This window comes from Neolamprologus brichardi, chromosome 5 (assembly GCF_056152115.1).
Source record: "Neolamprologus brichardi isolate AB-2024 chromosome 5, ASM5615211v1, whole genome shotgun sequence".
NCBI lineage: Eukaryota > Metazoa > Chordata > Actinopteri > Cichliformes > Cichlidae > Neolamprologus > Neolamprologus brichardi.
In genome coordinates this window covers 34,224,116-34,239,181 of record NC_142108.1, presented here as the reverse complement: position 1 = coordinate 34,239,181, position 15,066 = coordinate 34,224,116, and the positions used below count along the sequence as shown (strand labels likewise).

Sequence of the window (15,066 nt, the reverse complement as noted above, 5' to 3'; positions counted from 1 at the left end):
TCTGTGATAGTCAGGAAGACACGATGCAGAGCAGGCAGGCCGCTCGGGCAGACGAGGAATCCTGCGAGTTCTTATCTAACCGTCGTGTTTTTATCTGCGAGCGTTAACAAAACTCGGCCTCTCCCCCGTCTCGGCATCGGCGGGGTCACCGTCTCTGTGGGAAATTAATTCAGTGTTTTCAAGGAGCTTAAAGAGCTTCAGGGGTGAAAATGATTTAATCATAATAAAAATGTGTGACTGATGATTCTCTTTGGACTCTCTCCTCATCCACTCTCCCTCCTGAGTGTAATTTGTGTCCTTTCCTAGTGGACACTTCAGCAGGAATGCAGCTTCAGCCGGAGTTTGAGTTTGAGGTGCAGGAAGTGTTAGACTCATTCATCCTGATTCGCCTTTTGAGAATCGAGTTTCTCTGAGATGCGTGAGCTCCAACAGCCGCGGGGGAATTTTAACGTTAATGCAACCCATGCAGTTTATATTAAAGTGAAAACTGCTCCAAGATAACTGAAGGAAACAGTCCACGAAACACTTTAACTGGTTTTTGGTTTTAATCTCCAGCTAAAGAACAAAGCTGCCTCTGCTTTTCACCCTTTTGGCCTGTTTTTAACTAGAGGTGGGAATCACCATACATCCCACGATACGATATTATCACAATACTTAACGCACGATACGATATTATTGCAATTTTTAAAAATATTTTGCGATATTCAGATTCTGTACATAAAGGTAAACTTTATCAATATTCATTTTCTCTAATATCAAAGTCTCACACTCAGTCTTTCTCTCATTTCAGTTTGATTGTTGACAAACTGAACGGTTTGTATTACAGTCTAGTCCAACTTAACTGAATCAACCATCTGGTACAATTATAGCTATTCTGAACTATGCAGTTTATGAAAACTATGCAGCCCCTTCAGCAACTGAAGAATTTGAAAGTAAATTAAAACAAAATATAATTTTACATTAAATAAAAAAGTTTTAAACTTAATTAAAATAAAACATGTCTTAAATTAAAATAAGTAAACTGTCATGTTTATTGCTGCCAAAAACAAGTGAAACACATTTGGACAGTGAAGGAATGTCAGGATTCTTGCTCAGAAAAAGGATCAACATGCTCTGAAGTCAGAGCACAAAAACCTTTTTGTAACAAAATATCGATTTCTGCTGTCCCTGTATCCATACATTATTAGCAAACAAAATATCACCATGCTACACAGTATCCATTTTTCCCCCACCCCTATTTTTAACTGTAACCGTTGCTTATGTCAGTTTGGAGCCTTGGATACAAAAGCAGAAACCCTGAAGAAGGAAACAGCTCATGAGTTTATATAAATGCAAAGATGGTAATTTAATAACAAACGATTGGTGTTGGTGGTTAAAACCCTGCCAGGAGACGCTCACAGAGCAGACGGCTGCAGGTCAGAGGAGTCTCCTGTATAAATGTAAATTTAACCAAACACTTACTGTTGATGGATATCACGGTGTTTTCATGCAAAGAGTATATTTTGAACTTTGTCGTGTATCCCTTTAAGTTACGAACGCTCTCTGACTCCCGTAAAACTGCCAGAAGCACCATGTTTGATTGGCTGGCACAGCTTCAGTGCTGATGATGTCATTGCTCTTTGTGTAATACAAGTTTGTTTTTTAAATTCCCACACGCAGGAAAAGAAAACGTCAAGTGTCAAATTCACAAAGAAGACAATTTAAACTTCCTCCTACTTTTCTATAGAAATAATGAATTTAGTATTTCTTCTATCTTGGTTGTTAATGCACAAATGACTTTATTAGGGAACCTGTGGCTCCACGCTGTAGAGCAAACTGATGCCTTTAATGTGAAAAAGGCATTTCCAGAATAAGTTGGTCTAGAAAATGAACAAAATTTGCAAGAAAATAAAGAAACACGACCCCACAGGACCCCAGAAGTGCTCACCCCCCTCCACTGCCCAGTGCTTAAATAAAAAAAACACATTATTGACTGAATTATGGTGACAGTAAATAAAACTTGGGGAGTCTCCAGCATTTCCTGCAGATAAGGAGCATATTTTATCATTTGTAGTCAGATTTATGGACGTTTATTCAAACTCAACATTTTAAAATGATGATATTTTTTGGAATTATAAGATGCACTAAATCTAAAAGTATGTTTTGTTTTGTCACTGTGTCCACAGATGACTGATTTATAACTCTAAGGTTCTTTACCCGCTTAATTTAACCCTTTTGTGAAAGATCCCAAACTTCCCAAATTATGGGAATGTTCATCCTCTTTTTTCTTATAAGATATTAAAACAAATATTTTTGCATTTTAAACTGTTTTTCAAAAAGGAAGTGGGACATTGGACAGATAATTCAGTAAAGATGGTGATGAATGGGATATTTGGAGCACTGAAAAGCATGTGATACAGTATTTGAGCATGCTGAGCATGTGATTGCTGTCAGAGACCTTTGTGAATTGTCCCTGGATTCATTATAACTCGAGGAAAAGCTTTGAGCTATCAGTGCTGAAATTAAAAACAGAATTTTCTTGCATGGGCCAATAAATTAGCAATAAATCTAATGAGGGGGGTTTACAGCCGTTGCTCTTTGGTTGCAGCTCCGTTGGACTCGGATCAAAGGTGGTTCCCCTGACGTCTGCTACACTGAACAGATGTAGTAGCTGTAAACAGACCTGACTCTCCTCTCCTGCTAGGTGGCGTTTGCGTCTGAACAGATCACACACGAGCATGGATGAAAGTGTGAAAAATGTTTCTGTGTTTGTATTTCCGAGCGATGGCGAGATGCAGCACTGAACAGTTTAACCTCAGAGTTACACTCAGGATGCAAACTGATGGAGGAGACGTGAAATCACCAAATATGGAGGCGAACTCTGAGATTGTTTTTTTTCCATTTGACTTTTTAATGAAGCGTGAAAGCTCAGACTAACAGAGCGTCCTGCTGCGCTGCAGGCGGCGAGCAGAGCTGCACATGGCGTGATTTGATCCAACCTGCCCCACGGCTCCCTCGGGCCATTCTCTTATCGAGTGATCGAGGGCTTCCAACTCTGAGTTATTTACTGCACTAATGTGCCAAGACTGTAGCCAAAACAAACTTGTATTACCTCTATTTTTAGTTTGTTTGATGAGGAAAAACGAATCACGCAGGGAGGTACGGCCCGAAACATAATACTAAAAAAATACTTATTAAGAAACGACTTGGACCTTTCAGCTCTTCTTACATTTAAAATATATGACAAAAACTGAACAATGAAAGTCTCACAGATGATTCATTCGTACTTCAACCCAAAGATTAAGTTGATAACATCTTTAAAATTACTCGGTTACAGTTTTAACTGAGCGTGTTTTTTAGGGGTGCGTGAAAACGGAGCTCATGGAGAAACTTAAGGATTCAAACCCCACTCGAGAGCCCTGCGTGGATACCTGCTAACCCAGGAGTCTCGAACTGCAGTGTGTCCTGCAGGTTTTAGATGTCCTTGATCCAACACAGCTGATTTAAATGGCTAAACGACCTCCTCAACATGTCTTGAAGTTCTCCAGAGGCCTGATAATGAACTGATCATTTGAATCAGGTGTGTTGACCCAGGGTGAGATCTAAAACCTGCAGGACACCGGCCCTCGAGGCCTGGAGTTCGACACCCCTGTGCTAACCTGTGAGCCACTGTGCCTGTAATTAGAATAATGGATTCATTACCATTAATGCAGAAAGGTAAAATATATATTTGAGCCAAATTAGAATATTAACTTTAGTTAGTAACTTTAATGCAGTGACTCACTTGAGTCGCATGGAGATAAAATGTTTATTTTTTCAAAAAGGGAGCAAAATGTTTCATTAAAATTCTTCCTGAAGAAAGAAGTGAAGCAGGCGATGAAGTCAAGCTCAGATCTCTGATCTCATTGCCACCTCACATCAGCTGATGGCTCATTTTCAAGTCGGAAAATTTCCACTCTGTCTACAGCTGATGCACATCTGCAAGCCACTTTACAACCCACCTCCGTGCAGCTCCTCCCGTTCATGCTGTATGTGATTAATCGACGTCATGTCTGTGTCACTATGGGGGCCCTCTATAGCTTTCTCTGCTGATGGAAACAACGATCTTAGACGATCTTGGGCCACGTGGGCCATGGCGTGGGTGCCTCGTGGTCACTGAGTTCCTGGCACTGAGAGGAGGTGGCAGCACCAGGACAGGGATCAGATGCTTTGTTTTGTTTTGTTAAGCAGGTAGCGCCCTGGGTCGCTCTCACTTCCCTTAGCTGTCACCTCGTGTACATGAAGACAGATGGGAAAGGTCAGAAAAAGCCACTCTGGGTTTTCCCTGTATTTATTCAGACCGCTGTCATCCTCACCGAGATCTAAAAACCACTACTACTAACTCACTTGTGGACATTGTTCTGCAGGAGACGCATGTTGCACTTTGGATTTCAGCAACTTGCTAAATGTATAAATGAGTTGAGCAGGCTAACAGAGGAAGCACGATCCCGAGCTTTGTTTTCAAACTCAGGCCTGTTTTCTTTTCACCGCAGCTGAATGTAAAACGCTCTCTGGGAGGCCGGCTCGTCCCTCCTGTGCTAACATGTCGTGTTTGGCTGAAGCAAGCATGTGTGCAAATCACGTTGCGCCGCTCGCCAAGGTCTGAGCGCACACGCACACTTTTAATGAAGCAAATCCAGTTTTAATCACCTCCCTGATTGCAGGCAATCAGCGTTCATCACGGGGAACGATCAATCACGCGCACACACCGCTAAGCCACACACACAGATGTCACACAGGCTCGTATTCACTCTGACGCGCTTTCACACTTACGCACCTCACAGTGAAAATAAAATACTTTTTATTTAGACTCGGTCTCTTCTGAACTTTTCACATACAACACAAAGTATAATATCTAGCATGACCGACATTAAACTCAGTAATGATGTTTCAGTAATAGCCGACTGCTCAGTTTATTGTTTGGCGTCTTGACTTTTTCTTAGTCACTTGAATCTTGAATCAACTTTTTTAAAGTAAAGCCAAAACTAGTAAAATATGACATTTTTATATGTTTTACTGCGAGGAACAAATTGAACACTCCCACAGTGAGTAATCGTGCCTGTGAGCTCACTGTCCTGATGATAAATTTACTGCTGGTTAAATCGGGCAAAGAGAAAAAGATTGAATTGAATTGCATAGCTGCAAAGATGGATTTGTTTTGTTTGTGTTGATGGAGGCAGATGATCCACAGCTGTAAGGAGGAGGAGATAACTTCACTGTCATTCAAGTAATACACCAATCAGTGCGTGTCTGAACAGGATTTTGGTGCATTGGTACAAAATACAGCTGTAAAGAACTGCGGCACAGCTATGATGCAACAAAAGTGCGGTCCTGCATCATCGGTTTTTATTCGTTGTGTTCTTTTAGTCAGTTCTGTTACATTCAGTCATTCTGTTGGTTAGTTTTCATTTTAACACGACTTATACCTCCGTACACGCATCATCATTGCACTGAACAGCGGCGACAAACATGGTTTCACTTGTTGATGTGCGACTTACATTCGTCTTCTTGAGTCTTAGGCTACGTCCACATGTACCCGGGTATTTTTGAAAACGCAGATTTTTCTATGCGTTTGCACCTTTCGTCCACACGTAAACGGCGTTTTTGGTCAATGAAAATGGATATTTTTAAAAACTCCGGTCAGGGTGGATATTTTTGAAAACTCCGTTTTTGCATTTACGTGTGGACGAGAAAAACGGAGAAAACGCAGCGTCAAAGGTGTGCGCCTTTTTTGACGTCACACTGTTCGCCACGTTATTGTTTCGGTGAAATGAATTTCTACAATACTGTTACTGTTAATTGTTCTCTCTGCAGTGTTTAAATGCTTACATATACTCACACAGTTACTGTCCCTCCACACATACGACTCGGTTCTGCTTTTATGCCCCAGCTTTGTTTACTTTTTCCCACCGAGGCTTCTAGACTTCTGATTGGCCAACATTTCTACACGGTTAGGAATATAGCGCCACCTGCTGCTTTGGCATGTTCCTAGCAGCGTTTTCCTTCATTTCTGCCTTTACGTGTGGACGGGATTATTTTTTAAAACAAAAACAGAAAATCTCCGTTTTCAAAAATACTCGTGTACGTGTGGACGTAGCCTTAATCTAACCTGAAACCAAGTGTGTAGGCAGATTTACGTCCCCGCAACATGTGTGTGCGCTCGAGGTAGCTCACACACTGATGTGCAGCACAAAGTTCAGCAATCAGCAAATGTTTGCCATTATTCAAACATTCTCTGCTGTTGATTGGATGATAAAGTTAAACTATATAATTATCTGATTCTAGGTTTGGATACACCTGGTGCTTTTATATTAGCGATGAGGACGAAAGTGCTTTGAAGCATCTTAAATGGTTACACAGTTGCACAAGTCTGTACACATCTGATCTACAAATAGAATCAATGGACACAATTTGGTGTAAAGACTCACGTGTGGCCAGTGCAGAAAGGACAAATTGACACTCTGACCTGGACTCACTAATCCTGACCTCGCTGACACACACACGCCAGTACACACTCACACATGAATGGATTACCGAACCGGCCCTTTAAGCACAGGCCCGGGGGGGCCGAGAGGTCAGAGGACCCCTGCAAAGAGCCTCTGTGTGAAGTAAGTGTTTGTAAAGTCACAGAGTTCAGTGAAAAGGCACAGAGGAGCACAACACAACCATAAAGAGACACAAAGTGACCTTAAAGAGGTGAGGACGACTACAACACGATGGAAAACAAAAAAAGGCCGCCTGCCATCGTTGTGCAGTCGTTTTATGTTCAGCGCCTGTTGTGAAACATTTCTGGATGCTATGTGTCGCTTTGTGTTCTCATCTCTCTCTGTAGCTTTCATAGGTTTTAGTAGTTTGGTGTCTTTGTGGTTATTTTGTATCTTTTTCTGGTCCCTTTTTCTTTGTTGTTGTGTTTTCTAGCTTCATAATCGCTGTGATCATTTTGTTTGTCAGTTCTCAGCATTTCCTTATTTTTATTCTCTTTATTGTTATTTTATACTCGAGTCCATTTTGTAATAATCCATCCAAACTCACCCACAAACACACACATGGACTCACAAGTGGAATACAAAGCTTTACTTTATAAAACTCAAAGCTGTACTTGAATCAAGACGTGTCGAGGCTGTGACCTCTCGCCATCCAGCAGTCATGACTAATCCACATCACCTCTGGCCAATCAGAAGCACTCAGCATTACCTCCGGACTGTGATTGAAAGGAAAAGCAACATTTAGGCATTTAACTGAATTACATCCAGACTCAGTGTAACTTTGACCGGTCCAATGCACTTATAGCCACTAATGAAGACAGACAGACAGACTGAATGAACCCATTCTTGCTTTTCTTCCAACCATTGGAAGTGATTTTAGTGCGGACGCTTCCTTGTTTTGTTTTGGGGGGTTTTCCAGGTGACTGCTGACTTTAAAACGGTGCAGGTCTGTTCAAGTTATCAGGAAAACAAAAGGAAAAGTTAAAGGGAAAGAACCTGGACGTGCAGCAGTCCTGTGTGACATAAAGCTTTTGGTTTCCTCTCTTCTTTGGTATTTCATGTCATATTTTCCATCGTGTCCCCCTCGGGGAGTAACTTTTCTTTCATCGTGTGGTCTACTTCCCATCCCCACTTCACTTGATCGATGGGATCTCTCAGACTGGGAGCCAAATGCCGCATCTCTGTAAAATAAGAATCGACTTGCCTTTTTCCAGCTCAGCGGCTCAGCCCTATACCCTGCTGATATCTGTGGTGCTTCACTCTTACTGGAAAATCATTCACGGTGGTTATCGCTAGTAGAGCTGCCACAGACGATTATTTTGATAGTCGACTAGTCACCGATTATTTTTGCGATTAGTCGACTAATCAGATCATCATCCATTGGACATAAAACGTACAGCTTATTGCACCAGCAGCATCTGCTCTTATATAACTATCATTAGTTTACAGCTTTAAGTGTTTAAGGTATGTGCTAACTAAAAATAAAGACAAGATGATAGTTTATTAAATTTTAATGAAATTTGCAGATTGTTTCAGTGAAGTTTAATAAACTCCTTGCTATCTAAAATATAACAGGACACCGGAGTAAATTCTCGAGCATCTCACACTTCTGATAATCAGCTGTCTGCTTGATGTTTATTCAGCTGTGTGAAAACTATAACTTTAATCTCAGCCAAACTGATTTACTCAGGAACAAATAAAATACTGAAAAAAGCCAAACAATAACATTTTTAAGTTATCTAAGTGACTTATATATCATGTTTAACCTGAGTAGCGAAAGACGGCGGTGGGTTTGAAAACGATTTTCCGGGAGTCCGGTGTTCTCACGGCTCTAGTTAGCCTAGCCCCCGGCTAGCTATCGAGCTAGTGGGTAACAGACGTCTCCGAAAACGTCGGAGCGCTTTTGAAAATATGTGGTGTCTTGATAAACTGAGCAGATATTTGAGGTTTACACAGCTACATTCTCGCCTGAAAATATGTTAAACTTTATTTTGTGACCCAGAAAGAATAATAAGAGTAATATTAAAACTAACTAGCTGCCGCCATTGTTGGAAACTGAGCTGGGCTGCGCTATGAATTCTGGGACACAGCTTCTTCTTCTTCGGGGTTTAACGGCAGCTGGCATCCTTGTACATGCAGTGCTGCCATCTTCTGTTTCAGTCCATTATTACACTCTTAAATCCTACTACTTATTCCTGCGTCTTTTGTGATCTTACAAAGCTTCAAACGACGCGTCGACTATTTAATCAGTCGTCGACGATTTTAATGTCGACGTAAATGTGACTAGTCGACTAATCGTGGCAGCCCTAATCGCTAGCAAAAAGTTTAGGAAATAATTTAATTATAAAAAACAGCTTTATACTAATCTGAAAATTCCCCAAATTTTAAGAGAGGAAAAAATCTACAGAGGCCTGTTTGCTCAGAATATGAGCGTATTTAGCGCACGGCTAACAGTCTGGGTTAGTTTGGTGGTGACCCGCTTTCGGCCCCTCAAGCTTTAAATGAGTTGATGACACATTTTTGTCTGTTTCTATGACACGTTTCATGTTCTGTTCCTTTAACCTCTATAAATCTGCCCACTTCAGTTACATGTGTGACGCCCTGAGGAGTCTCAGAGCTGTGGGAGAGTGGATTATCTGAATGAGAAACGAGCTGTGAAGATCTCATTTAGGAGCCTGAACAGATGTGGCTGTTACGTCTGATTGCACACACAACTTTGCTGTGTGTGTGTGTTCAGTCTCTACTTGTATAAAAGTCCAGTTTCCACTTTGGATGTAAAAATATCAGGATCCTGCTCAGATGGATAAAATCTGTGTTTATAGTTTCAGGTTGTTTTTGAGCACTTTTCGTCTCAGTTTCTGCATCAGTTTCAGGAACAATTAATCACAGAGGAAGACCTAAAGCAAAGTCTGCGCCTTTTCTGCCGTTTTGTACTTGTAGGACTGAGGAATCACTTTCATTCATCACTCCTTTTATTATTTTTTCAATGGGGGGCTCAGTGAAACTCCTGAAGACTAAGCGTGATTAAAGGCTGTGCAAATAAACTTGACTACACGGCTCTAGAGTCGAGCCTCCCTCCATTCTTCAGCCCTTTCTCCTCTCTGTTTTCCACGCTTGATTAGCGAGCAGAAACTCTTGTGCGTCCCGTTAACCCGATGAAAGCGGCGTGATTGTCAGAGCGGTGATTTATTTCTTTTTAAATGTCCTCTGGTGCGGCTCAAGTGTAACAAATGTGCCGTGCTGCATTCAAAGCCGCGACTCTTTTGAGCCATCGGGACGCGCAATCAGCGTGTCTGCGCACACGCCGGACTGTGCTGCACATCCGCAGTGTGGGGTCCGCTTGACTCGCAGGCCGGGCCTGAGTGCTGTGACGGTCTTGTTGAGTTTCACGGTTAGTTTCCTTCGTTTGTTCAAGCGATTGTTTGCAGCGCAGGCAGGTCGGTGCGGCGGGAAAACGAGGAGAATTTCAAGGTTAATTAGCTGCTTTTACTCCAGTTAATATTTGCAGCGTGAGGTCACAGATTCACTCACCGTGACCCTGATTCAAATGTAACGCAGGTGTTTGAATGAATAGAGGATCAGTTATGGAGCCTGAAGGACTTTCTGTCCACGTTTAAACCTGAACTTTAAAGACGTGTTCAACATGTTATTCTTGATGTTGCACTTTTTGCATTTCTATTAAAATTGTCTAACACATTATTGTTTTTATGATTTATACTTAGTGTTTTTTACTTGTAACTGAATCATTTTTAATGCATTTAAATGTGTGTATTATGTGTTTTTCTTGAGCAGTGTTGGTCAAGTTACTTGAAAAAAGTAATCAGTAACTAATTACTGATTACTTCCCCAAAAAAGTAATCCCGTTACTGTACTGATTACTTATTTTCAAAAGTAATTAATTACTTAGTTACTTTTTAAAAACACGATTTACAACCTGAATAGATGATAAAGTGATAGATCTTTCAGCCCAATTCTACTTTTTCTGCATAATCCATCATACAAAATGTAATCAAATGGAAAAGTCTCTTTTTAAAACTTGTTTTATTAGTTTTAATCTTTTAACTTTATGCATCAAGCAAAAATTTAATTATCTGCAACATTCTCTGACTGGAAGAAATTAGTTTAACATTTAAACCTATTTTCTGCACATTCCAGCACATAAAATAAAATATTTTTGTGTTTACACTCAGTCTTTCAAATAGATGCAAGTAAAACACAGCAGAAAATAAATAAAGTCAAAGACTAGCGGTCCTGTTGCTCTATTTTCACCTGTAAAGCAGGAGTGGGGTAGGCGGAGGTTTATCCTGGTGCAGGTGTGCCGCGGTCAGTGGAAGGATACGGCAGTTTCTCTGTGAGTTTCCCATTACGTCGTAGCTACTCGGTGCTTGTTTGGAAGTTTAGGGTTTTTTTCGCTGTAAAAAGAAGTTTTCTTCCCACGCACAACGGACACTAATGTTTTTGTCACTTTTTATGGAATCAAACTCAAAGTAAGGTCAGTACTTCCACGCTTTAAACGCTGCACGCTCATACTCTCTCTGCACTCGATATATGATCCATTGTTGATCTGCACACAGCTGTTGTCACGAACGTCGCACTCGCTTACGTCACTGTCATGAGACATTCTCGCAAAAAAAATCACGGTTTTAGTAACGCAGTAACGCAGCGTTCCTACGGGAAAGTAACGGTAATCTAATTACCGTTTTTGCAATAGTAATCCCTTACTTTACTCGTTACTTGAAAAAAGTAATCGGATTACAGTAACGTGTTACTGCCCATCTCTGTTCTTGAGCGGTAATGGTGGTAAGGACGAAGCATATAAGCTTGTATTTATTATTATAACTGCAGAGTCCTACTATGAGCCTGTAGTTTAACAACAGTGGACTATAGTTGGAACTAAAAGTTGTTTTCATTGTTTTATCCTCTGATTATCTTTTGTTCACAGGGATGATGTTAGTGGATGTTTTGCCCCAGCAGCACAGAGAGTTGTTTGTTTTGTTTTTGCTGTCAAATGACAGGAAACAGCACAAATGTATCATCATGAAGTCAGTTATTAGGCGGGCGAACGGCTGAATTAACCTCCACTGAGGAGCTTAAATGTGATTTAAATCATGAAATGTTGGGAAAACACTTTTCATTACAAAACGTGCACTATTAAGTTTCAGACTGCATTAGGATTATTGAATTATTTTTCATTTCTCTGTAGACGTGTTGCATGCTGGTGTGAACCTGAGTCCTCTTCCATCCAGTTTCACTCGCAGCTGTGGAAGTTTCAGGCTGACACACTTTACAGAGCAAACAGAGCCGAGAGGCTTTCAGGGTTGATTTGACCTGCTTGCTCAGGTCGTTTTCTGCCTGCTTTAGCAGCGACTCCCCGGAGACGAGCGCAGCGGCAGCCTGCAGCCTGCAGCCTGCAGCCCGCAGCCTGACTGATGACCTGATGCTGCCATGTGTGTCAGTGATGGCGAACGATTAGGAGAGATGTATTCAATAAAACATATTTTATTCAAGTAGCAATACAAACTATATAACACTAATAAAATAAATCCATTCACAGTTTAATGGAGTTAAAATGCAGTTTTTCTGAGTATTATGGAAATCTCCAAACAGTTCACGCAGCTCTGGATGAGACGATGAACTTCAAAGTGAAAGGTTTTCACTGTTTTCACTGGATTACTGATGAAGTTAATGCAGTGCTGGTCTTGTTGGACATGACCGCTGCATTTGACACTGTGGATCACGATTTGCTGATCTCCTGCTTACAGCACTGTGTGGGAATTTCTGGTTCGGCACTTTTGTGGTTAAAGTCCTATCTCTTAAATAGGACCTTTTGTGTTAAGTTGGAGTCGGCTTCATCCTCTGTGGCCCCTCTGGTTTGGGGTGTGCCACAGGGATCTATTCTTGGGCCGTTATTGTTTTCATTGTACCTTTTGGCGATTTTCCGAAAGCATAAAGTGCCATTCCATCTATACGCAGATGACTGCCAGCTCTACTTACCTTTTAGTCATTCTGATAGTCTCCCAACTGGACCTCTGCTTGACTGCCTTACTGATGTCAAAGCATGGACGGCAAAAAACGTTTTAAATTTTAATGATCGGAAGACAGAAGCAATTTTATTTGGCCCAAATCGTTCTTCTCATACTCCGGATGTTGATCTTGCAGCTTTGACTTCCCAACTAAAGAGTTCGATCACAAATCTCAGAGTTAAAGTAGATTCTGCACTTACCTTTGATGACCATGTAAACGGGGTGGTAAAATCAGCATTTTATCACCTCAGACGTTTATTAAAGGTTAAGCCCTTTCTTTCCAAGCGTGACTTGGAAAGTGTTATTCACGCCTTTATTACCTCTCGTTTAGATCATTGTAGTTCTCTTTTAGTAGGGGTTGGGCAGGGCACTTTGTCACGCTTGCAATTAGTGCAAAATGCTGCGGCACGATTTTTAACTGGCAGAAGAAAATTGGATCACATCACTCCGATTTTGGCCTCTTTACACTGGCTTCCAATTGAATTCAGGATCAGTTTTAAAGTCCTTTTATTGGTTTTTAAATCTCTAAATGGTCTGACACCTGTTTATTTGTCTGACTTGTTGAAGCCCCACGTCCCCACTTGTTCCCTTCGGTCAGCTGAGCAGTTGCTGCTCTCGGTGCCAAAGTCACGGCTGAAACTTAGAGGAGACCGAGCGTTCTCTGTTGCAGCGCCGATGCTTTGGAATAACCTTCCTCTCCATATTAGACAGGCTACATCAGGGCCAGTTTTTAAGTCTTTATTAAAAACCTATTTTTATTCCCTGGCTTTTAACTCTGTGGGTAACTGATATATTTTTTTTTTTTAAATTTTATTGCTATGTCTGGTTTTATTACTATGTGCATATTAGTGTTGTACAGCACTTTGGTCTACCAGGTGTGTTTTTAAAGTGCTATATAAATAAATAAATGATGATGATGAAGTTAAAGACACATCAAATGTTTTCAGTTAATGTGTTATTGCTCACTCACACGGTTTATGTTAACTCAGCTTTCTTGATGATATCTTGCAGGATCTGCATTATTTTTGCCTTGCAAAACTTTAATAGGAGACGTTTGAAGCTCATTTCGCAGACGTCTGTGTTGTTGTTGTCATTCCAGTTGAAGGATGTGTGAATTATGGTGCGTTATAATTAAAGGCAGTGAAATTAAAAAACACTTGTGGCTGGTGAGAGCTGATGCTGGGTAAAGGTGCGTTTGATTGAACAGCCTCTCTCCTCCGTCTGCGTCAGATGTGAGGAACGGTTCAGCTGTCTTCTGGGAGGAGGGGGTCAGCGGCGGGTACCAGGCCCTGCTGTTAGACGAGGATAAAGGCTGGCTGCTGGTCGGAGGGAAAGACCACATCTACCTGCTGAAGTCTGACAGCTTGGATCAGCCCTCGCAGAAGGTAAAGACACAAAGATTCATTGTTGCTGTATCTTACATGTTCACCAACAGCCTGCACATGCTGATCTGGAGAGATTTCACTTTAATCGCTTCCTCTGGCACAGAAAGCAGCCACAGCTCTGGAGCCCAAGTGATTATGTGATCTGGCAGAAAGTCAGTTGGTAACATTCGTAGTCGTTCGAGCTGTTTTGTTGCCGGCGTTGCTGATTGATGCTCGTTTCTTTCAGATCTACTGGCCGGCTGCCAGAGAGCATGTGGAGCACTGCAGGCTGGCTGGCAAAAGCCTGGAGGTAACACACTGAACCACACTGCAAACCTAAATACTAAACAATAAGCATATTTTAGTATGTGCACAGTTTGTGTGCATTTAGTTTTATTACACAAACAAACTCTAATCTGTACAATAAATATCAGTTACTCTGGAGGTTTTTTTATCAGTGTTACAACGAGTAACACAACAAGTGAAGAATTACATTAGACGTGATCATGTTTTTGTCTTTTTGCAGACTGAATGTGCCAACTTTGTGCGGCTGCTGCAGCCTTTCAATAAGACCCACGTTTATGCTTGTGGTACCGGCGCTTTCCATCCACAGTGCACTTACCTGCACCTCGGACACAACACAGAGGTACCAGTTCATTCAGTCATTCATTTAGTTCAAATAGATATGAAGTCACAAATCTAAAGTGGAGCAGAGGGCAAGACTTTAAAAATCTGATATTTCTGTCGGTGGGTTTTATATGTGAAAGAGTAAATCTCCTCTGTCGCTTAACAAAGTACAAAGTTTTTATTTAACCCGCTGATTATTTCCAAACATAGAAACTGTGAAGTCAAATCCAGATGTTTTCAGTTCCACAGTTAGATGTTCGGCTCTGCCAGATCCAGGAAAGCCAGAGGATCCAGTTCTCTGCTTGCAAAACAAAGCTAGCACTGCCATGTTGTTAATGTGCTGACTGGAAACATACTGGTGTCACTGCTATGATACACCTGGCGGAGCAACAGCCAGTCAGGGTCTCACTCCTACCTCGTCACTAAGGACACTTTTAAACTGTGTGGATCATTTTTTTAGCTTGCATGTTGTAAATGAGCTTATTTTACCCCAAACCACGAGGTAACCATAACCAGTGTTTTTGTGGTGTCTGAACTAAAGTGACAGAA

General features: G+C 41.3%; 1 protein-coding gene across 1 annotated transcript in view; it reads left to right on the top strand.

Annotated features, from left to right (window-relative positions):
* The window catches only part of si:dkey-49n23.1 (semaphorin-3D), a 136,888-nt gene that overhangs the window by 94,564 nt on the left and 27,258 nt on the right, over positions 1-15,066 (top strand). The window contains exons 3-5 of the mRNA XM_087841128.1: positions 13,757-13,911; positions 14,138-14,200; positions 14,417-14,536. Coding sequence (XP_087697254.1) covers positions 13,757-13,911; positions 14,138-14,200; positions 14,417-14,536 — 338 coding nt within the window. The remainder of the gene's footprint in view (positions 1-13,756; positions 13,912-14,137; positions 14,201-14,416; positions 14,537-15,066) is intronic.